General features: G+C 49.5%; 1 protein-coding gene across 3 annotated transcripts in view; it reads left to right on the top strand.

Moving 5' to 3' along the window:
• The window catches only part of FAM163B (family with sequence similarity 163 member B), a 61,852-nt gene extending 39,768 nt beyond the window's left edge, over nucleotides 1–22,084 (top strand). For 2 of the 3 annotated variants that reach the window (XM_043530441.1, XM_043530442.1), the window contains exons 3-4: nucleotides 18,340–18,455; nucleotides 19,288–22,084. In XM_043530441.1, coding sequence (XP_043386376.1) covers nucleotides 18,363–18,455; nucleotides 19,288–19,680 — 486 coding nt within the window. In that variant the 5' untranslated portion in view covers nucleotides 18,340–18,362 and the 3' untranslated portion in view covers nucleotides 19,681–22,084. The remainder of the gene's footprint in view (nucleotides 1–18,339; nucleotides 18,456–19,287) is intronic. The other variant, XM_027823518.3, reaches the window with a different exon arrangement.
• The last annotated feature ends 290 nt before the right edge of the window (nucleotides 22,085–22,374 follow it).

Genomic DNA, 22,374 nt, shown 5'->3' with positions numbered 1-22,374 from the left:
ATTTTCAAAAGAGCTCAGCATGCTAATGGTTAAGCATTGCTTTCATTCCTAGCCCACATAGCATGCACGCCTCAGCTATATTTATGGATTGAAACTACAATAATAACAAGCAGGCTCTGAGCACTTCTGAAAATCAGGCCCAAGGAGTCTCAGTTAGGGCACCCCAAAAACAGCGGCCATGTCTGAAAATGTTGGCCTTAAAACAAAAACAATATGTGCCTCAGTTTCCCCACCTGGGACAGCAGCGATAACATCAAGGAGGATTCTCGGAGGGCTAGACTGTTAAAGTTTGCAGACTACTGTGAGGGTTCTTGGATACCAGGCCCTTGAGAAATAGACACATAAGCAGAAAGGAAGAACTGATGAGAAACATGAAGACAGGAACAATCAGGTTTTAAGCAGCAGGGCTCTTTTCAGATATTCCCAAACTGTTCGCAGAGCACGTTTTCTTTCTTTTCTTTCAGGCTTTTTTGCAATTCTTTCTCCACTCCCCCTTCTCCTCCCTCCCCCCCCCAACAAAAAATGTAAATCTTCCCTTGCTGGGCCTTCATGGGAAGAGTTATGAACCAGACACAACCTTCTTCCAAGCAGCCCAGCACAATGGTGATCGTGAATGGCCTAGAGTTGGTGTGTTAGCAATGAGCTCAACTGCCCATTGGAAATGAGCTGCATGCAGACACCTGCGTAAGCCAGGAACGCTGTCGAGGGACAGCCGGCTGGGCGTGGGACTGGTAATGAAAGACACCACGTCATGACTCGGGACAAAAATCAGTGGAGCTGTTCAGCTCTTGTGGCGCTGTAAATTCAGATGTTTGTTTTCAGCCAGTCAGTCAGTCATGCTTGGGGCTGGCCCGTTGGGTGTCCACGCTCCAGGCGGCTGGAATCCATCAACAGCGAATACCTGCATGCAGCAGCCAACAGCTCTGTGCCGGTGGGCTTCTCCTACGGAGGCTCAGAGAGTCCATCACGCGTCATCCTGCACTTTCTAAAACTGAATGTTGGCTTCGGCCCCGCTTCATCTGGTGCAGAATAAAGGCGCTGAGTCTAACATTGGGGGGTGGGGGGGGCTGCATGGGTTGCAAGTCAGGGCAGATTCCAGGAACCAAACCCCACCTTGAAGTGAATGGGAGCCTGGCTTTTGTGGGCAGAGCAGAACTTGTCCCATCATGCAGTGCGACAGGCTAGCCAAGCAAAAGTCTTTGGGGACTGTATCCGCATCGAAACCTGATAGCCCTGCCAGGTCATACCAGTGCAGCGGTGTTTTCTGTCACTTATCCTGTCTCCATGTACTTCACACTCAGCCCAGTTTGCTTTTATATGTCTTAGGGCTGGATGGGAGATGGAGCATTCCCCTCCCCCCAAAAAAATTATTTTTTTGACAACAATGAAAAAAGCTTCATTTTCCTTCTGCAATTTTCCATACCATTGTTCAGGTAGTTATTGGAAACAGAACGTTTTTTGGTTTTTTGCACCCAAACACAGAGGAATCTCAGCCAGTTGGGCAGAAGGAGCAACCCCACCCGCTCACCAAACAAAGCCAAGCATCTGTGTTAATAACGAACAGTAGCCGTGAAATGTACTCCTTGCTTTTGGCTGGATGCTGCTGAGACTCACACCTGAGCCGCCCCATTGACCACAGCCAGACTGCCTGCCTCAGACTGATGGCAAAACTTGACTCCAGGCACCTACTTCAGTGACATCCAAGAGGAGGAGGCGGCTAAGTAGCTGCTGTTGCCTTCCTGGGTCTTGCTGTCCACAAGCATGGCGTTAACTGGCATCTGGCTCAGCACAGTGGTTGTGAAAGCCCCAGCCTCTCCCACTCACCCCTTGCCCAAGCCCTGCTTGCTGCCTTTGACACTGAATTCTCCCCCATCTTTCCCATTCAGTCCCTGTTCAGAACTGAAGGACCTGGTCCAGTGCCCATTGGGGTCAATGGCAAAACTCCCACTGACGTCAATGGGCTCGAAATGACTTTGTCTTTATTCCAGCCCTTTGGCACCTAATGGTTCCAAGGAGACTTTTTCCTCCTCTGACGCTGTGCTCTTTTTTTGTACTGATGCTGTTTTCTTTGTGCCTGAGGTAATTTCGGTGTTTTTCACGCTGACGTTCAGAGCCATGTTGTGTATTAGCATTGTAATGGTGGTTGTTTTTCAGCAGTCTTGGGACTTTGCTTTAGACGTTCCATTTTTTAAAAATAATTGTTTTCTGTTAATCGTGACTCAGAAAATTTCCTGCTACTCCTGGGTTATTCATGGGGACTGAGCAAGAAGGCAGGTCTGTGGGGGTATAAGGAGGAAATTTGCTCTAGTGTCTGTAAGCTCCTTGGATTCTAGTTCTAACTCTGGTCCTCACTCTGCTGTGACCTTACGATCTGATTCTTTCAGCTGGTTCTTAACCCAGCCTCGGTTTCTGCTAGTGCATAATTGTTCCGACACTGAATATTATGCAAGTATTAGCGGCTAGCCATCTGACAAGCTGAGATGCAGGCACACACAGAGGAGGTAACATGCCAGCCTTCTAATATTTGTGCCTGCAATTCATTGTGAGAGAAAAAATGCAGGCTAAATTATTTGCAGGTGTAAAACTGCACCACAGAACTGGAGACGTGTGTGAAAATCAGGTATTTGTACCCTCTCTGGCCCACTCTATCAATCTATAAACTAGAGCTATTTATCCTTACCTACTTTGCTGGAGCTTGTGAGGATTATTTAATATTTTCAAAGTGCTTTGATGATGAAAAGTGTGCTATACGTGGGACACAGTGTTGTTCTTTCAGCACGGACTCACCCCCTGCGGTTAGAGGGACAGTGTGATCCATGGCATTTTGAACGGTGTTATTTTCTCTCTTTGCAGTGGTGTTGGTCCTAGGATCTGAGGCAGACCAGATGAGTGGGTGAGGTAAAATATTTTATTGGATTCGTTTGTGTTGGTGGAAGGTACAAGCTTTCGCGCTTCACAGAGCTCTTCTTCAGGTCCAGAGAAGGAAATCAGTCCTAACAATCTCTCCCAACTTGTATTGAGCTCAGACACACACTAATTTCCTCCCACAGGCCTGAAGAGCTTTGTGAAGCTCTGTGGCACCTTCCATCAACAGAAGTGGGACCAATAAAAGACATGATCTCACCCACCTGTCTCTCTCATATTCTCTCAGCAGGCCGGGCTTTTCCGGCATGTTTTATACACCTGAGACTGAAACAACATCTGCCCCGATTTCAGCAGACGAGCATTGTTTATTGAGAGAAAAGACGTTTTCTTCCATTTGCAAATCCATTAGTTTCTTTTCTTCCTCTTGACTGGAGCCACTCTCAAAATGTGCCAGGACGAGAGGGAACAAGGGAAGGTGTCTTCTGGGGTCTGGAGCTCACGTGGCCTCTGTCTGGAGTTGGTTTCTGGTTGAATGGCAGCCCACTCTCTCTCCAGTATGAGCAATTGACCAAACAGATCCATGTATCCAGGCCAGAGTCAGAGCAGTTACTGTGTGTCATTAGATGCTCTACAGTTACTAGCTACAGGAGATTCTCCTACGGCACACTTGCTCTGTGGCCTGTATTTCTGGAACAGAGATCGGGAAGTTCTATCCCGGCTGCTGCTGTGAAGCTCCAAGGTACAGCCCAGAAACAGGGATCTCTCCATGCCAGCTGTTGGACAGTGTCACAATCCCTTAAAAAGAAAAGGAGTACTTGTGGCACCTTAGAGACTAACCAATTTATTTGAGCATAAGCTTTCGTGAGCTACAGCTCACTTCATCGGATGCATCGATGAAGTGACCTGTAGCTCACGAAAGCTTATGCTCAAATAAATTTGTTTGTCTCTAAGGTGCCACAAGTCCTCCTTTTCTTTTTGCGAATAAAGACTAACACAGCTGCTATTCTAAAACAATCCCTTAACTCACTCTTGGTAGCTGTTCCCACCTCACAGCCATGGACCAGGCCACGGCTTTCCTTTACGTCAGGCTCTGATCAGTGCCAGAACCGAGCACCGACCCTGGGTGGAGACAGGCTTGCCAAAGAGGAACAGTGCCTGGGGGAGTCCTGACAAACTGGACAGAGTGGCTGTATTGAGGACAGATTGTCGCCTAGGCCGAGAGCAAGGGGAGCAGATGTGAATGGGGGGAGGACGCGTTAGAGAACCCCTGAGCAGAAAGGAGAATGTCCACCTCAGGCCACGTGGAGTTAACATTCGGCTGCAGGCCTTTCCTCACTCTTGGCAATAAAAGAAAACGCGCTGGGTGGGGGAATGAATTTGGACAGGGAGTGTCTTCAGGCATCCACAGTAGCTCTAGGGCTCCTAATCATACATAATGATGGAGCCATATGGAGTTACATTGTGAGCGGTACCTCACAGCGCCTGTGTTCCTCATACCAGGGCTTCTGCATAGTTTCTCCAAGACCACAGCAGAGCGGCAAAGCACTTCCTTTTACCAGTCTGTTCATTACCACATATGTGAATCTGGGAACCTGTGGAGCGTGAAATTAGGAACAAATGTAAAGGCGGTCTAGACAGGAACTATTCAGCTTGTGGGCCTCCGTATGCTGCACTTTTCTGTTCTCCCCCTTCCCCCCTCCACGCCCCCGCTTGCACACTGGAGAGTTTAAAGCTTCCAGGTCTATACTGTTCATCAGACAATATGCTTAAAAAAACAGCAAACTCCAAATGGCCCCAGTTATAACTGAGGGGTGCCTAAGAATTCCAAAGATCCTGACATGTGGGATTTTCCTAGCTACGCTCTATACGTGGCTGGCTGCGTGTGGCTTTGTGTTTGAAAGCACAGGACATAGGGGAAGCAGGGCCATGTGCTATCCTTCGTTATTGATTCCATGAGGGAGGGAATGGTTGTTTAATTAATGAGAGGTGAAAGAAAGGGAATCAGCATCAGCATCAAAATACTTAGAATTTACTTGTATTTGGGGAATCTCAAAGCACTTTACAATGGCAGGTTGATAACTTCATCCCCCTTTTAAAGATGGGGAAACTGAGGTCCAGAAAGTTGATGTACCTGGCCTGAGGTCACCCAGCGAGTCAGCAGCAGAGTCATGGAATAGTCTCCAGACCTCGGGACTCCTGATCCCTTTGCTTCAGCCACAGGACATAGATGTCCTTTCGTGAGTGGATGATATGTGCCCATCCCCAATTGATCAGTTACCTTTCCTTCCAGGAGAGAGTGTTCATTGCAAAGCCCAGCCAGTGAGAGCACAAGGGCACAGGCTTCCCAGGCAGGGCGATGGAGTGAGCAGGCAGGGAAGGGGTAAGATGGGGAGGATGTTCTGGCAAGTTGGCCATCGCAGGGCATCGCAAGACAATTATTTGGGGCAGGATGACCCCAAGGGTCTGACTCTCCTTCCCCCTCCACCAGTGTCAGTCAGGAAGTCAGTGGAGTTAGACCAGCTTGAAATTGGTGAGAGAAGAATCAGGCCCAGGGTATGCTGAGTTTAGGGACTCTGTGGTCCTTACAGAGCCCCATGATTATTTCTCATATCTCCTTGTGGGAAGAGAGGCTGTTGGGTGACACAACCTGCATCAGACTTGAAAGGGAAGCAATCAATATATATGCGCACAAGAGATTAAACGAGTCTATAGAATCTTCTGGCATGTCACCAAATTGCTGGGATCTGCCCCTCACTCTTTCTCATCCCCAAATTGGATCTCTGCAGATTTTCCCCCTTGGGGCACCATGTTTCTGTGTTCCCTGCCCATCCCAAACATCCGATGAATCAAGAACCGAATTGGGTCCAGTTTTTAAGTACAGCCAATGGCCAAGATTTTCAGAAGGGTCTAGCGATTCTGCAGGCCCAACATATGGCACGTCTCGGGAACAGCCAAGCACCCACCCTGGGAAAATCAGGCACCTTTAAGGGGCCTCAAACCCCAGAAAGCGAAGCACCGAAAATGATGAGCCGCTGTAGAAAACGTTGGCCCCTGTCTCCGAGCCGGTCTGCTCGTGGCAGTGTTTATGCTGCTCTTGGCAGTGTGGCAGCCCAGTGGTAAGAGACTGTAAATTAGTCTCTACCCTGAATAAACAATCGCAACGTGACATTTACCCTTTAAAAAGGAATTGTGTTTAAACACTGAACACTCACGTTAGAGGAGACCAATGCCCAGCTGCAGGGAGGCTGCTGGGCAAATCCCCCTTTCACTTACAGAATCATAGAATCATAGAATCATAGAATATCAGGGTTGGAAGGGACCCCAGAAGGTCATCTAGTCCAACCCCCTGCTCGAAGCAGGACCAAGTCCCAGTTAAATCATCCCAGCCAGGGCTTTGTCAAGCCTGACCTTAAAAACCTCTAAGGAAGGAGATTCTACCACCTCCCTAGGTAACGCATTCCAGTGTTTCACCACCCTCTTAGTGAAAAAGTTTTTCCTAATATCCAATCTAAACCTCCCCCATTGCAACTTGAGACCATTACTCCTCGTTCTGTCATCTGCTACCATTGAGAACAGTCTAGAGCCATCCTCTTTGGAACCCCCTTTCAGGTAGTTGAAAGCAGCTATCAAATCCCCCCTCATTCTTCTCTTCTGCAGACTAAACAATCCCAGCTCCCTCAGCCTCTCCTCATAAGTCATGTGCTCTAGACCCCTAATCATTTTTGTTGCCCTTCGCTGGACTCTCTCCAATTTATCCACATCCTTCTTGTAGTGTGGGGCCCAAAACTGGACACAGTACTCCAGATGAGGCCTCACCAGTGTCGAATAGAGGGGAACGATCACGTCCCTCGATCTGCTCGCTATGCCCCTACTTATACATCCCAAAATGCCATTGGCCTTCTTGGCAACAAGGGCACACTGCTGACTCATATCCAGCTTCTCGTCCACTGTCACCCCTAGGTCCTTTTCCGCAGAACAGCTGCCTAGCCATTCGGTCCCTAGTCTGTAGCGGTGCATTGGATTCTTCCATCCTAAGTGCAGGACCCTGCACTTATCCTTATTGAACCTCATCAGATTTCTTTTGGCCCAATCCTCCAATTTGTCTAGGTCCTTCTGTATCCTATCCCTCCCCTCCAGCGTATCTACCACTCCTCCCAGTTTAGTATCATCCGCAAATTTGCTGAGAGTGCAATCCACACCATCCTCCAGATCATTTATGACGATATTGAACAAAACCGGCCCCAGGACCGACCCCTGGGGCACTCCATTTGACACCGGCTGCCAACTAGACATGGAGCCATTGATCACTACCCGTTGAGCCCGACAATCTAGCCAGCTTTCTACCCACCTTATAGTGCATTCATCCAGCCCATACTTCCTTAACTTGCTGACAAGAATACTGTGGGAGACCGTGTCAAAAGCTTTGCTAAAGTCAAGAAACAATACATCCACTGCTTTCCCTTCATCCACAGAACCAGTAATCTCATCATAAAAGGCGATTAGATTAGTCAGGCATGACCTTCCCTTGGTGAATCCATGCTGACTGTTCCTGATCACTTTCCTCTCATGTAAGTGCTTCAGGATTGATTCTTTGAGGACCTGCTCCATGATTTTTCCAGGGACTGAGGTGAGGCTGTAATGACTGGCCTGTAATTCCCAGGATCCTCCTTCTTCCCTTTTTTAAAGATTGGCACTACATTAGCCTTTTTCCAGTCATCCGGGACTTCCCCCGTTCGCCACGAGTTTTCAAAGATAATGGCCAAGGGCTCTGCAATCACAGCCGCCAATTCCTTCAACACTCTCGGATGCAACTCGTCCGGCCCCATGGACTTGTGCACGTCCAGCTTTTCTAAATAGTCCCTAACCACCTCTATCTCCACAGAGGGCTGGCCATCTCTTCCAGAGTCACACACGGGTTTACGTGGGTGAGAACAAGGGCAAACTTGGCCCTGAGGTTTGACCTGTGGCCATTGCTGGGGGAAAGTCACGAGCTACGCCCCCCGTCCTGTGTGCAAGCGGGGATCAGCCACTCCCATGGTAACAATTCCCTCCCCACACTTTCCCAAGGAGCTGAAAGCCTGTTTGTGGGTCTGGTGGATCCCCAGTGGCGATGGAGTGAGGACTGGGAAGACAGGGCCCAGAGGTGGGCAGAGGCGATGCTCTGTGCCACATCCAGCGATGCAAAGTGTACCTGAGAAAATGGAATACAACCAGTCTGCTCACTGAGGCGGGGGTGTCCCTGGCAGGGAGACTGTAATACAGCCACACTGCCTGGATGGGGAGCCCTGACCTCCTCCTGTCCCCATTCTCCTCCCCTTGCATCCACATAGACCCTAGAGACTTGAGGGTGGGCCTGGGACTGTTCCAGGTGGGAGGTGCAGGAGTGGGCATCCAGGCCCTGTGGGGGAGATGTTAGTCTGTGCTCTCCTAACTTGCCACTGCACTCTGCCAGCTCAGCCAGTGGGAGCTGCAGGACTGCCCCCCAGACAGGAAGGGTTGGGACTGAATGGGTGTGTTTAAAATCTAGGCTGGCCCTGTTACTGCTCAGCGTGTCTGCTCAGCTGTGTGAATCTGTGCGTATCTGAGCTAAGCCGTCCTAGCAGCCAGTGGGGCAGGGCAGTAGGGCCTCTGACGGACCCTCCTGTCCAGTGCTGGTGGAACACAGGCACTCCCAGAGGCATGTGGTCGGGGGGGGCAGGTGCTTGTCAGCGTTCTCCCCTGTTGTGTATTTTGCTGAACGTTAACCAAGGCTGAAAGAGCACTGCATTCCCTGGGCACGCTGCGTAGAGGGTTGGCCATGCCGTTCCATCGGGCTGGGGCAGAGGAACTGCTGCTCCAGTTGGACATTCCCCCCTTGAAAGGGAAAACCCTGGGGAAAGCTTTTAAAGTGAGCATGGACCAGAGGGAGAAATTACCAGTGACATGCAATCCACATCAGATTGGCCAGGTTTGGGTCATGGAACCGCCACTCCCCTGCTGAAAAGCCCAGGAGACAGGCAGACTGGCTGCCACACCCTCCTGCTTACTCCACAAGGAGATACATGGACAGGCACCGAGAGGTTGCAACCTTCATGCCCTGCCCATATTGCTAACGAAGGGGAAGGGCATCCCAGCTAGATTGGAGGGGGCTGGCGATGAGGAACAGCTGCAGCACCCCGATTTACTCCATGCAATGGACATTTTCTGCCATTAGGCTTTAAAGACAATAGACCAATTTCATCCCTGGTGTAATTCCCTTTATTTCACTAGACTTGCACTAGGGATGCCTTTGGCCCTGCGTTCTGGCACTGAAGGCAGCCTCGGGAGCTGGGAATGGAGCTCACAGCTCCTGGCTGAACACGCAGCCTTCCACTGTGCCAGACCCGAAGGGTCGTTGATTTTTCAGTGGCACTAGACTGTGGGGGCACATCACAGCTGAATATGGGATTTAGGCTCCCAGGTCACTTTGGTGCTTTTGAGTATGTCCCCCTCAGTGTGTATGCAGGTAAGACGCCCACTCACACCAGTGCGGGATGTCAGGCGCTGGCCCAGCGCTCACCTGGTAGAAGCATCGTGCCAGAAGGCCTGCAGCCCCAGCGTAGAGCAGCACTATAAATTACACCCTCTCCCACAGTCCCGTTCAGCACCAGCATAAAATATGATACTGCTTTCTCCCGTCAGTACTTACCCACTTCAGCAGGACTGCACATACACTGTCGATTTATTTTCTTTGGAACCCACGCAAATCCTTAACAGATAAGGCTGATTTTCCTCTGGTGCTGTAGTAATCTGGGAGATGGGGGGATGGTTTTGTGTTAACCTGCTGCAGGCCAGCTGCGTTAAAGCACTTCTGAAGGAGGTGTTCGGGACAGGCCTGCTCTGGGTAGTTTCCATAGTTCAGCCTGTGCCCTGGCCTGCGCTCACAGCACTAGAGGCCTGCTAAAGATTTGTAATGATGACAGCGCCGATGTTATTGCGGGCGAGTGGGCTGACAGAGATGTTCATGTTCTGGCTGGTATGCATGCAAACACGGGCCGGGGGGGCCAGCCAGAGTAGAATTTGGTCATGTTACAGGTGGAACAACACCTATGGTAAAGCTTGCAGAAGTATTTTTATTCCATATATACAGATATAGATTCGATAAATATATGATACAGGAGGGAGGTGACAGGTTCTCTGCTGATGTCAAATTACCACAGTTCCATTGTCTCCAACAGAGCTGCATCAGTTTACACCAGCTGAGAATTTCACCCAACAGCTGTAAGATGACAGAGGAACTGGTGGCAAGTGTTATCCAACAGTGCTTGACTTCCAGCGGTATCATAGCACTTGATTCTTCCAGTTGGGGTTCAAACCTGGATAGGACTCCAGGAACATTGATGGGTCTCTCAGCTTTGGGGAGAGCGGTCAAACATCCATGCTAATGCTGCTGTATCTGTCAGCAGCTTTCAGCCCCAGGTTTCTGCTGATCTGCCTGCAAGCCTGGCACGGGGAGACGGACAGCGCAATGATGGGAGATGAAGTGGCTAGGCTGCGCTGGGTGGAGTTCCCACAGGGCTGCTTTTATTCCCTCCTGATCGCTCTCCATTGGGACAGCAGGATCGAAACACTGAGCCAGCTGGCTTTTTTGTTTTGTTTAACCCAACGATTACCCTTGGGAGGCTGTTACAAACTGGGCTGTGGCCTTCTTCTGAGCAGGGCCCTGTGTAAGCAAGCCAATGCCTGGAGCCTGTGCTGAAATTCTCGGCACCTTGGCTTCTCTGTTGCCAGCTGGTGCTGTAGAGTGTGCATCTCCGTTGCTCTCACACGTCAAAGCCCAAGCAGGCTCATGTAATAAACTCAGACCCGTCGGCCTTTTTTTCTCTTGCCAGACCTGTCTCTAAGGTCATAGGCCTGCTGTAGAGCAGATGGCTGAAGGAACCAGGTTTCCATGTTTGGATGCTCCCTGTCCCAAGCTCAGATGTGGGGGTGTCCAATGGAGTGGCTGGAGGAACACCACAATTCGCTGCAGTCCACCTGATCCTGAGAGGTGCTGTAATGGCAGTAGGAACTCATCACCTCTTGGGACCTATCCCAGGTATCACAGAGCACTACTCCCTGGCCTGGGTATGTCCTGGCCCTAGGAAGCTAACGTCTACAGGACAGTTGCCATTCGACCTGCACTACCTGAAAATCTGGGCACCTGCTGAACATATGGGCCACCGAGCATTTGCTGTGCGCTTGAAGGAAGCTGTGGTGGTGTTGTCCCTTGGGCTGAGCTGGGATAACTGACCCGAAGCAACTCTTGTCCCCGCTCACCCAGCAGGGTGAGGCAGCTGTGAGCAGCCCAGCTCACACCATGTAGCAAACCAGTGAGAGCTCAGCAGCAGAAATAGAGGCCTTGGGGTATTTAAAAGGGGCTTTTACCTTTTTAACAGGCAGGATGCTCTGAACAAGGACTATAGACGCTTGACATGGTTCAAGGCTGAGACAGCTGCAGACTCTGTGGGGCCGCATTGGCCCTTGTACAGCACTTGGCTACGGTCTCCTGACAGAAGGAGAAAGGAAAAAATTGGGGCGGGGGAAGAAAAGCCACAGGACAGGTTCATTATGATGTTTTATACATGAAGAGCATGAAGCTGATTTGGACAGGGCTTCTGTCAGCTGGTCCAGCTTCCCCACTCTGCCCCCCTGCATGCAGCTTGCTTCCTGCTCCCCGGGGCTCCAGGTACCCAAAGGCTGAGTTGCGTTTTCATTACTCACATGCAGTCAGCCGTTCCAAGGTGCAGCCAGCTGGCCTGGTGCTCTGAGCTGGAGGCATGGGTGGGAGGCTGTCCAGAACTCTGGGGGGCAGTGTGTGTGTGCGTGTGTGTGTGTGTGTGTGTGTGTGTGTGTGTGTGCGTGTGTGCATATCAGCATGTGTGCGCCAGCCTGTGTCTGTGATGCTGGGGAGGTTCACGTCCAAACCAAACAAACTCTTACTTTCTTCTCACAGCTTTTCAGTCCCGCTGTGGGGTGAGCTGAGTTATAGTTCGGGAGTGCTCAGAAATGGAGATGGGCAGCACCGGCGCTCCTGTGGAGTGTCAGAGCCTGTCACAGCTGACAGGACAGGCCCGAGTCCCACGTTAACCAAGACGATTTGTCTAGGTAACAGGAAAATATTTAGCAGGGCACCCGAATGAGCAGAGTGAAGGGGAGACGCAGTTAGCTCACAGAGACACTGGATTTGCTGTCTCCAAGCTGGTCATTGGTATTAGGCCCAATATCCTGCCTGGCCCTAAACCTGCTTCAGAGGTTGCTGACCCAACCCTGTATTATAAACCTAAGAGCCAGCTCCATAGCCCCGTGGCGATAGTGGGTGTCTTTCCATCAACTTACTGGGCTTCAGATCAGACCCAGAGGCCCTAATTTTGACTCCCCAGATCCACATGTGGCTCTTTGTGAAGCAGGGGAAGGAGTGGGTCAATGCAAGGGGGTGGACTGGGGCAGGAGCAGAGAGAGGGTGCACCTGCCCCGGGCAGCGTTGCCCCCACCAACTCCACAGTGACCCCCCACCAAGCCTGAGGCTTTCCAGCAGAACCCCCATGGTGTGTATGATGGAATACACCCCTGTATTCACACCCTACACACTATTGTAATAATATTAGTACCCAGCAGAGTGGGGAGACCTGACCACCTGAAAGAGAAAACAAAGGCAGCTCAAACAGGTGAAAAAAATACCAGCAGGGAACAACCTTCCACACCAACTCTTTGTCTCCTAGTTCCCAGCTGGAAATGTTTTTGAAGAGGGGGACTGAAACTATAAAAAGAAAGGGCAGACGCCCCTCTCTCTCCTTTGCCCAGCACCTTCGTTGCAGCTAAGAAGACAAAGGGAATGGCGGTTGGACTTGGGGAGGGGTCATGACCTGAAGTGTATGGTCAGGAAGCAAGTGGTGAGAAATTTTGCTTGAATCGAATACAGTTTAAGTCAGGCACTATTTTATCTTTATTTTTCTTGTAACCATTTCTGACTTGTATGCCTCATTATTTGTACTCAAAATCTATCTCCTTGTAGTTAATAAACTTGTTTTATTGCGTCACCTAATCCCATGTGTTTAGGTTAAAGTGTGTGGGTAACTTCATTTCTCAGGATAAGCTGGTGTATATTTATTTCTTTAAAGCAATAATGAACTTAATCTTTCTGGGCTGTCTAGGAGCGGGCTGGCCAGTGCAGGACATACAGTTCTGGGGAGAAGGTCCTGGACTGGGAGTGCGTGCGGGGGGTCACCCTGCGGTATAAGCAAGGCTGGTGAAAACCAGAGTGTGACGGACAGGTTGTAGGGCCACAAACATGTGGGAGTGGCCTGCATGGTGGTGGCTGGTTGTGAGCAGTCTGGGTTGGACACTACAACAGCTCGTCATTGCAAGGCACCCCAGGTTGCACTGCAGGGGTGACACAGCCCCCAGTGGTCTGGATTATACCCTGGTATGTCAGAGAATGAAACACCCTCGGGGGCAGCGGAGTCCGTGGCAGTGGGGCGCCACGAATAGCTGCACACATGTTGCCCATCTAAGCGCCCCACTTACTGGTGTAGGCCGCAGGCGCTGACCTTTCTTTTTCCTGCTGGGTGCTCGACCCCCGCTCTGCCCCGATGCTCTGCCCTCACTCTGCCTCTTCCCACCCAGCTCTGCCCCCTCACCTGAGCCCCCGCCCCCCACCCGCCTGCTGCTTGCTCCTCTGCAAACCCTCTCCCCCGAGTGCCTCCCACCAGCTGCTCCCTGATCAGCAGCCACCACTGTGACTGGTGTGTGCTGAGTACCCCCTGTTTTTTCCCATGGGTTCCTGGTTGGGCGTCTACCATCACATATAGGTCAAGACACATGCTGCCGTGCGTAAGCACCTAATACGGTTTCTAAGAGGTAAAGTCCAGTCCAAATCCCGTTTAAAGTCAATGATGCAAAGACGTCCCACTGACTTGGATGGATCGTGTTGGCGCCTCTGCATGCAGCCATCCATACACATGCAGGCCTCCCGTAGACATCAGTGGGGACAGGAGAGGCCCCGGTGACTATTATGTAACAGAACTCAGACACTCTGATTTCCTTCCCCAGACCTGAAGAAGAGCTCTGTGTAGCTCGACAGCCTGCACCTTCCACCCACAGAAGATGGTCCTGTAAAAGATATTCCCTCACCCACCTTGGCGCGCACGTAACAGAACTGTCATGTTGCATTTCTTGTCCCTTGAGTTTTCTTCTTTCTCCGTGTTGCTTTGAGAGAGGAAGGGAATTGGATTCAACGGGCGGGATGGCATCAGGAGCAGTTTTCCTCGTCAACCAAACAGAGGAAACACTGAGCCTCTGTTCCATGACCAGTTGCCTATTCTGCTCACACCAGTTTCTAAGTCATCTTACAAGGGACACTTTGTGGGAGGCTAGTGAGTAGCCTAGTGGAAGAAATGAGTGTTCCTGACCTGCTTTCACCTGGTGCTGGACCCGCAAGGTTGTGATAGGTGTATAAAGCAGGGCCTGGTAGCTTAAAGCTAAAATAGCCTATGCTTTAGTCCAGTGTCAGTCCAGCTCAGTAGCTTGCTCAGTATTTTACCTTTCATTGTGCCAGCCCTAAGCCATTGCAGGACTCAGATACCTGCCATTCACACAGCGCGCGCGAGAGATCAACTCATCATTAAAAAGGATTTGTGGAAACTTTTTGAAAAAAACACCCACACACCAACGAGCGAGGGGAAAAAAGAGTGGTCAAAGGAAATTGGTGATATACTGATGTCAGGCAAATATGCAGACAGGTGCCAGTGCAGGCTAAATTACAATCTTTCCATTATTCAAAATGCAGTCAAACCTAGCCATGGCATCAAGGCCTCTCTTGGTAAAAACAGTTCCAAAGTGCTTTGAACAATATGTTCATTTGCACCGCAGCAAACTATGAAACGGTCCAGGGGGCATCGTGCCCCTTCCCACCCCCAGCCTGGGGCACCAAGTCTCAGCATCATTTCTCAAGGCAAAGCCACTCCCTAGAACGGGTGTTTGAGTACAACCCCAGGCCTGAAACAATGTGGTATCGGAATCTGGCCTCTCTGGCATTGCTAAATGGTCGCCTCTAATATTACATGTATATAATTGTATCTTTGTATGAGTAGCAAACACACACACACACACACACACGTTTGTGCGTGCTGGTCATGCGAAGGAAAAATTTTATATTCTATGCACAGCACATGCGCATGAATGTACACACATATATGCACTGTTTATACAAAGGCCTGAGCTACATGATTTAATGCATCTATTTTTGCAACCTGAAGCTCTGCAAATGAAATGTGCTATTCCTGAGTTCATCATAGGAGACCATTTAGTAATTCCAGTTATTTCAAATTAAAATCCACATTATTTTCATATGGAAAATAGATCACAGGCTCGGCGGCAAACTTACACAATTCAAATGCTTCACTGTATAAAGCGCTTCCGGTCTCTCTGTACTAGAAGCTATAAATCTTAGCGCAAGCGAGAGCCCGTCATGCTAAGTAATATTGCCGTTATAGTGATGGGTACACAGGCTAGACTGTGACTTGTCTGTGGTTTCCTGCTGAGACCACGCTGGTCTAATTACAAGCCAGAAGGGTTTTTTTCCTTTTCATGGGTCCCGTCTTTTGGGTTGCTGACTAGCCCTCATTGATATTTGAAAGTGGGCCGCACCCTGCAGCATCAGGGCGTCTCTTTGAGGGTTTGGCCAAGGGTGACTCTCAAAAATATATCCGCGTTTTGTATAATATAAATATAATCATATTATACATTATGCAACTATGGTTCATCATCACCATTGCCCGCTCAGCTGCTCCACCATAGGTGGAAGAGGTAGTGATGGTATCAGCAGGCAAGCATGGCTACGACCCTGTCACTGCTGGAAAGCCAGCCAGCTCAGTGGCTGCCCTCTTGCAGGTGCCATTTGTTTGGCTCCATAAATGAAATCCATGTGGCTGCCTTCTCCCCTGGGTCACCAGGCCAACCCATTGATGCTTTAACTTTCTCGTGTTCTTCAAGATGCCCTGCATCAGCTTGACTTACTTTCCTGCCAGTATGTTTTACACTCCATAATGAAACGGCTCAGTCCTGTAACCCTTAGTCAGCACGGTCGTGCCACTCACTAGCACTACTTGTGGGTAAGAGTTTGCAGAATCGGATCCTGAATCAGAGCACAGCTGCCGTTGGCATTTTTCTGGGTGACACTCAAGATGCTTACGAAGCTCTCTGGTTTGTGTTGTCCGATGGGCAGTGCTTTACTGCAAGGTTGAGAGGTGGTTTGTTAGAGTCTTTCTTGGGGATTCTCAAAGCTCAATAATTTGCAATGGCGCTCCCAGTTATTAGTGCAAGTTATCACGGTGTGGCTGGATAATCATTATTTTGTTTTAGTAATACGCCAGCTTTTCTGTAAAGGCAGAGACGCCCCGTGCCTGCCGCTAGTGGGGGAGGGCCGCGTGAGGCCAGCCAGCTTCAGCAGTGTTACTGAGTGTGCCCAGTCTGTGTGAGCATGCTCAGTACAAGCCAAGCAGCAAATCTGGAGGGCCACATGACCCCCCCCCCCCCAAGGTGTCGCCTCTGTGTAACAGTCAACAACGTCCGTGCCAGTGTTATCAGGCTAGACTGTGCAACTGTTACACTGGTGCACACTTACGCAATTGTGCAGGCCTTTGGAAATTAACAGCACGCCAGCTCTTTGTCTGAGACGTAATTCATGAGGGAACATTTTTTTAAACACATTAGACTTAGGGGAAGATTAAAATACATTAGCCTGGACCTGAAACATATTTTTTGCTTCCTTTGCAAATGAGTCCCACGCTCTGCTGAAACGTAGTGACGCAAAGCCAAAGGCCCTGCGTTTTGTTCGGCAGACCCACAGGAACAGGAAGCTTCCATTGTGTGTCTAGTGCGTTTTACATTTTACGGCACTGCGATAAATGCTCTTACCTGCACGACCCCCTTGACATCAATGGCCTAACTGAGCAGAGAACGTTGCTCTTTGTCTCATTATATGGAGTAACCAGCCCAGAGAATCAGTCGACTTTTCCCTAGGCTCCAAGTCATAGACACTTTTTCCCCACCTGTTGGCTGCAGTGACACACATTAAATCTTACATCTACTGGGTGGTTACTTTTTGCAGCCTCCCTTCATACATCTGTCAGGTGGCACTTAGCTGGACTCAGGTCGATGGGTGATACCAGCTCCATCATGTTCCGCCTACTAGCTGCTGCCAAGGCAACATCACAGTGAAACAAGTAGATTTACACAGATTGGTTCCAGATGGATTTTTACAGGCCTTTGTTCCAGTTGTTTGGCTTCAGGAAAGGCAGCCTGCAGGCCTGCCCCTCAACCCTGATAATGGGCCTGATCCTGAGGCCCACCCACTAACCCCAGAAAAGTCAAGTGGTCAAATCGTGCAGTTCCATTAACTTAGCTGGGAGTTTTGCTGGAGGAAAGACTTCAGGATTTACTCTACCGAGCTGTGTGTACTTAAGGGACAGCAGGCTTAAGCCTGGTGTGTGTACTGTCAGCCAGAACACAAATAAGCAGTGGGCCATGTACTTCTGTGTTAGTATTCCTTCCTACCACGCACAGGCACCAGACAGACAAACAGCTGGCTGCACAAAAGTGGGCAAAGTGGAAGATGCATTCCGGCCATGCTGGCGATCCTTTGCTAGCTTGAATCGCCAGGTAGCGCACGCATGGTCAGTGGCTTGATGGTCTTGTGTCAAAGATGAGTGCGCAGGAAACTGTACAGAACTTGGTCTAGAGGCTTCAGATGGTGCTGTTCTCTCTGCTGGCATTTGACTTTGTTATTGCAGGAACTCTAGGTGCTTCAGCCCATTACACAGGGTAATCAGGGGGCCACAGGCACAGGAGACATGGGGGGCCCCTGTAGCCCATGCCTATGGGACTGCAGCTCAGAGACCCCATTGGCCAAAAGCACAGCTCTGCCCCATAGCTACCCACACACCACCTGGCTCACAAAGCCAGAGGTCACATGAGCTACAGTTCAAGGAGTTTACCTCGGGCGCGTAGCTCAGGGGAACACAAGTGAGCCGTGACTTGTGGCCCTTAAGTCACAGCCATGATTGAGCCTTCTCCAGCAAGTGCTAGCTGTCAACATGCCTACTTGCTGCAGTCCCTAGTGGCCCAGCATCCACATGGTTAAAAAAAACCCACTAGCAAATTCAGGATTAAGCAGCCTCAGCATGGACAGGCCGGGCAACGCTCGAGGGGCGACTGGCCACCGCTCAACCTGCCCCATTGGCACACTAGCACAGCGTGGGGTGGTGCTGCATGCTGGGCTCCTGCACCAAAGACAGGCATAACCCACCAGAGCTGGGGTTTCAGTCGGGCTTAGCCCCCTGCATGCCCCTGGGGCATAGTGAGTCCTGTTAGGTGCTGAGCTGCCCCCCTCCCCCTGGTTTTGCTTGATTGCAGTAGAAATGTGGATGAGGCCACTGCCCATTCACCTCGTGTTTGAAAGTCTGTTCTGTCTTCCAGGTTGTTAATGGAGAAGAGGTCGAATGACAGCCGGGACCGTGGTCATCACAGGTGGAATATTAGCGACTGTCATTTTGCTTTGCATTATAGCGGTTCTCTGCTATTGTAGGCTTCAGGTACTCCTCGCGGGGTTGCACGTCAGCCCATGCTTCTTTGTTTCAACGTGACAGAGACCAGTTTGTACAAGGGCTGCCAGGCCGGAGAGGCAGCTGAAAAGTGAGGGGCGGGAGAAGGGAAATGAGATTGAAGGGGCTTTTGGTGAGAACCAAAGGGGACAGGAACTGCTGCTGGAGGGCGAATGGGGCTGGTCCTTGACTCTGAGGCCAAGTTCATTCCCACTGGACTCCAGTCACTGAAGTGTTTGGAGCTACACAAGGTGCAGCGCCTCTGCAGGCTCCCTTGCAAAATTATGAACCGTGAACATAGACAAGTCCCTGCCCCAGGGAGCTGACAGGCTGAGCACAGCAGGAATGAATGTGGGTTGAAGTGTTTATTGGCCCTTGTGAGTCAGGCTCTCAGCCCTTTAAGTTCTGGCCCTTCACTAAATTGGCTCAGACTTTATGTCGTGGTGGGGGGAGGGGCTCAGTTTCTAAGGTGATGGAGCCTGGCGCTTGAAAGTCCCTGTTCAGCCCTCTCTGGCCCCTCCCTGGCTAATGGAGGCTGTGCCCTACAGCGCAGTCAGTCGTGTTTTATCCAGAATACAGAGCGAGACATGGGGCCTGGGACTGAATGACCCTGAACTTTGGGAATGTCCAAAATCCAAACTCAAATCCAGCGCAGGATGTTGCAAATGGCCCATCTTTTTCTCGTAGGTTGAACCAAAGCTGCCCTGAAAACGTTGGTAGGTTCCAAATCCATGTGCAAACCCATTACTGTTTAGACTGACGTGGCTGTAGGCTTCAGTTCCTTTTAAGTGATCAATGGCTTCCTGTTTCCTTGGCTTTTCAGTATTACTGCTGCAAGAAGGAGGAATCTGAAGAGGATGAGGAGGAGCCAGATTTTGCCGTGCATTCCCACATCCCTCCACTTCACAGCAACCGCAATGTAATGCTGACCAATGGGCCTTCGCTCTACTCCTCCTCCTCCTCACCCTTCAGCAAACAGCACTCCCAGTGCAGGACTGTCTGCCCCAGTTGTTCCCACTATGAGCCACCTACCTTCTTTCTGCAGCAGCCAGAAGAGATCCACAATGGAGGAGACCGGGTCAGCTACAAGACCATCAGCCAGGAAGATATTGAACTGCCGGTGAACGTGACCAACCTGCAAGCTCTGAACCCCAACCGGCTGTCAGCCATGCGAGAAGCTTTCTCGCGCAGTCGGAGCATAAGCACCGACGTCTGAGTGGCTGGAGCCCCGCACCGGTGGGCTGCCCAGCAAATGACCACTCAGCGTGAGGCTTTTTCTATGCCGTTGTGGCTTTGAACAACGGTGAAACTTTTAAAATCCATGGAAGTGTTTTAAAATGATGAATGTATTTATACAGTAGATAGGTATATAAATATATTAAATTGCTAGATAAAGGGTAAGCAAAAAAAAAACAAAAAACCAGAGAGAGATGGTTGTAGAGGTTGCAGCTTGTATGGGTAGGTTTTCTAGAGCTGTACATTGAAAATGTTTTCTTTTTATACTGAGGAGATTTTGATATTGTGCATCCTTTCCTACACCTAAAAAGCCCCTCCATACCCATCACCGACAATTGCTATGGGGTAGTTTGCAATCTTAAAGGCAGGTTTCCTGCAATGGCTGACAAAGTGGAAGAGCATTGCACAGGTAAATAGGACTCAACAGCCTCCCTTTGTTGATGAAATTCACCCCCCACAGGGGACCTGCCACCAGGTCTCTGCACCGCTGACGGCCTCAAAGCAGGACCAACTGGGACTTTGTCCTGCATAGTCTTGTGCAGTTTCTCTCTAGATAGGGGTGAATGTCATAGATCAGCTTAATTTACTGGTTAGTAAATCCTAACGGTTATCCATGATCTTTCTATGAAGCCGGCGCTCTCTGTCTCCCTCTTTTTGGTCACAAGTGCTGAAGGGAAGTGCCTTGAGGTTAAGGATGCACAACTATTGTAAAGTCTCTTCCTTTAGTGGAGGTCTCCAGAGCTGAAATGTATCAGGCATCTGGAATCTATGGAAAGTATTTTTTGAAATAGCACATGCAAGAACTTTCAGGTTTTTATGTAACGGGAGAACAGTGCACTGAGCAGGTTTGTTTTTGCAAATATTACCAAAAAACCCCAACAATGCCACACGCTCTTTCTAAACTAGGGAAATGAGGGCTAAACAGAAATAAAGAGGACATTTTATTTGTTCCGTCTGGAAATTTGTCACATTTTAGACTTAAAACAAAGCAACAGTCACATTCTCAATTACAAGTCACTGATAACGCTCAGCTAACTAGGACTGCTCATTTGCAATGGTAGCCAAGGCCATGTACAGCCCAGAACGGGGCTGCTGCACAGTCATTCACGGCCAGGGCACGGCCTCGATTAGCTGTTTCCCCGTTCCCTTCTCCTTATGTGGCTTTGCACAGATCTTGCTCTGGAAGAGGCTTTGTCCAAGTTTTCAAGGTCATGCTCACCGCAAAAAGTAAAAATGCACCATTGTTTTCTTCTGTTTTGATAATAGTTCAAACCCTGCCAAACTGTTGTAATGCTAAAAGCCAGAGACCTAGACCCCAGCGGGTCTAAACACAATCTCTGACCTGGCTTAGGTAGTTTAACATGAGGAGGAGGTGAACTGCTGCCTATGTGCACTGAAATTAGGCGCAGGCTTGTAATTTCTTGATGCTGAGAATCCATAAGCACCAAATTCTCTGGAAGCTTTAGAGGGCAGTTGACTGCTATTTTGGCGTAGTAAGGCACTTCCCTGGCTAAAGCACGACAGGGATCATTTTATTCATTTAAATAGCAAACCATCTACAATTTCTTTAGAAGAAGAAGGAAACAGCAGTGACAGAAGCATATCGAAAGGTCCTTTGCAACTCACTCCCTCAAGGCTTGTTTTTCTGGTGCATACAATTTGTTCTATGAACTATCTCCTTTGTAATGGCACTGTACGTTAGTCAGGCTAAAAGCATTGCTCTGTCATTGTGGAACGACTCGTTCAGCTACAGAGCAGGGACTGGCTGCAAATAGACTGTGATGATCTCGGCACCATGCTCTGGTTCAGGTTTCTTCATTACAGACATGCTCTCGGCAAGGAAAGCGGTTGTTTATAACCACTGTATGCCGCCTAACTGGAAATTATACTTTTGACCTTGAGCTTTTTTAATTCCATGGGAGACCTTTTAAAGTACACATCATTCTTTAGGACTTAATAGCTTAGAACATCTTGGGTTTTTTTGTCTTGGTTTGTAACAAGTTAAATATGCTGGATTTATTCCTTACTGAGCTCCCTAAGTGGGGACGCATTGCTGTAAATGTGCTCATTGGGAATGGCGTTCCGTCTTCTAAGTGATCTGGTGTAACAGCGGCTGCTTCTACAGGTCTCTTCCGTTGTACGAGTCTTATTCAAGTTTGTTTCAAATGCATTTAGCTTTTGGATTCTTTGCATTTCCTGTAGCTGTACTTATAGCTCCATCTTTCCTCGTTTTTTCCAGTAGATCTTTGAAACTAAGCAAGCGATATCATCTGTTTCACTAAACCTTCACCTGGTGAACTGTTGTACAGGGCTTCTGGACTCACTGAGAAAAAAAAAAGCAAATAAAAAAAATAAACGACTCTTTGCCATGATTTCAGAGGCTGAGCTTTTTTTTATTGGCGGCGTTTGGAATCACGTTGCCTTGTGTTAATCGCGTTGTCTCCTAGAGGAGGGATTTTTCCAGAAGTGCTCCGGATTGGCCCCCTCTGCTCCCTGTCGATGTCAGTGGGAGTCTTCGCCATTGGTGGCAATGGAAGCAAAGTTAAGCCAACACACAGCTATTTTGGAAACCCTGCCCTATTCCTATAGCTTATCAAACATTTCTCTTTGCAAATTTATGGCTGGCAAGAAGTGACAGAAACTATTCATAAAATCATGCCCTTCATTTATTCAG

This window comes from Chelonia mydas, chromosome 16, assembly GCF_015237465.2.
Source record: "Chelonia mydas isolate rCheMyd1 chromosome 16, rCheMyd1.pri.v2, whole genome shotgun sequence".
Taxonomy (NCBI): Eukaryota; Metazoa; Chordata; order Testudines; family Cheloniidae; genus Chelonia; species Chelonia mydas.
This window is presented reverse-complemented; position numbering and strand designations above follow the sequence as displayed.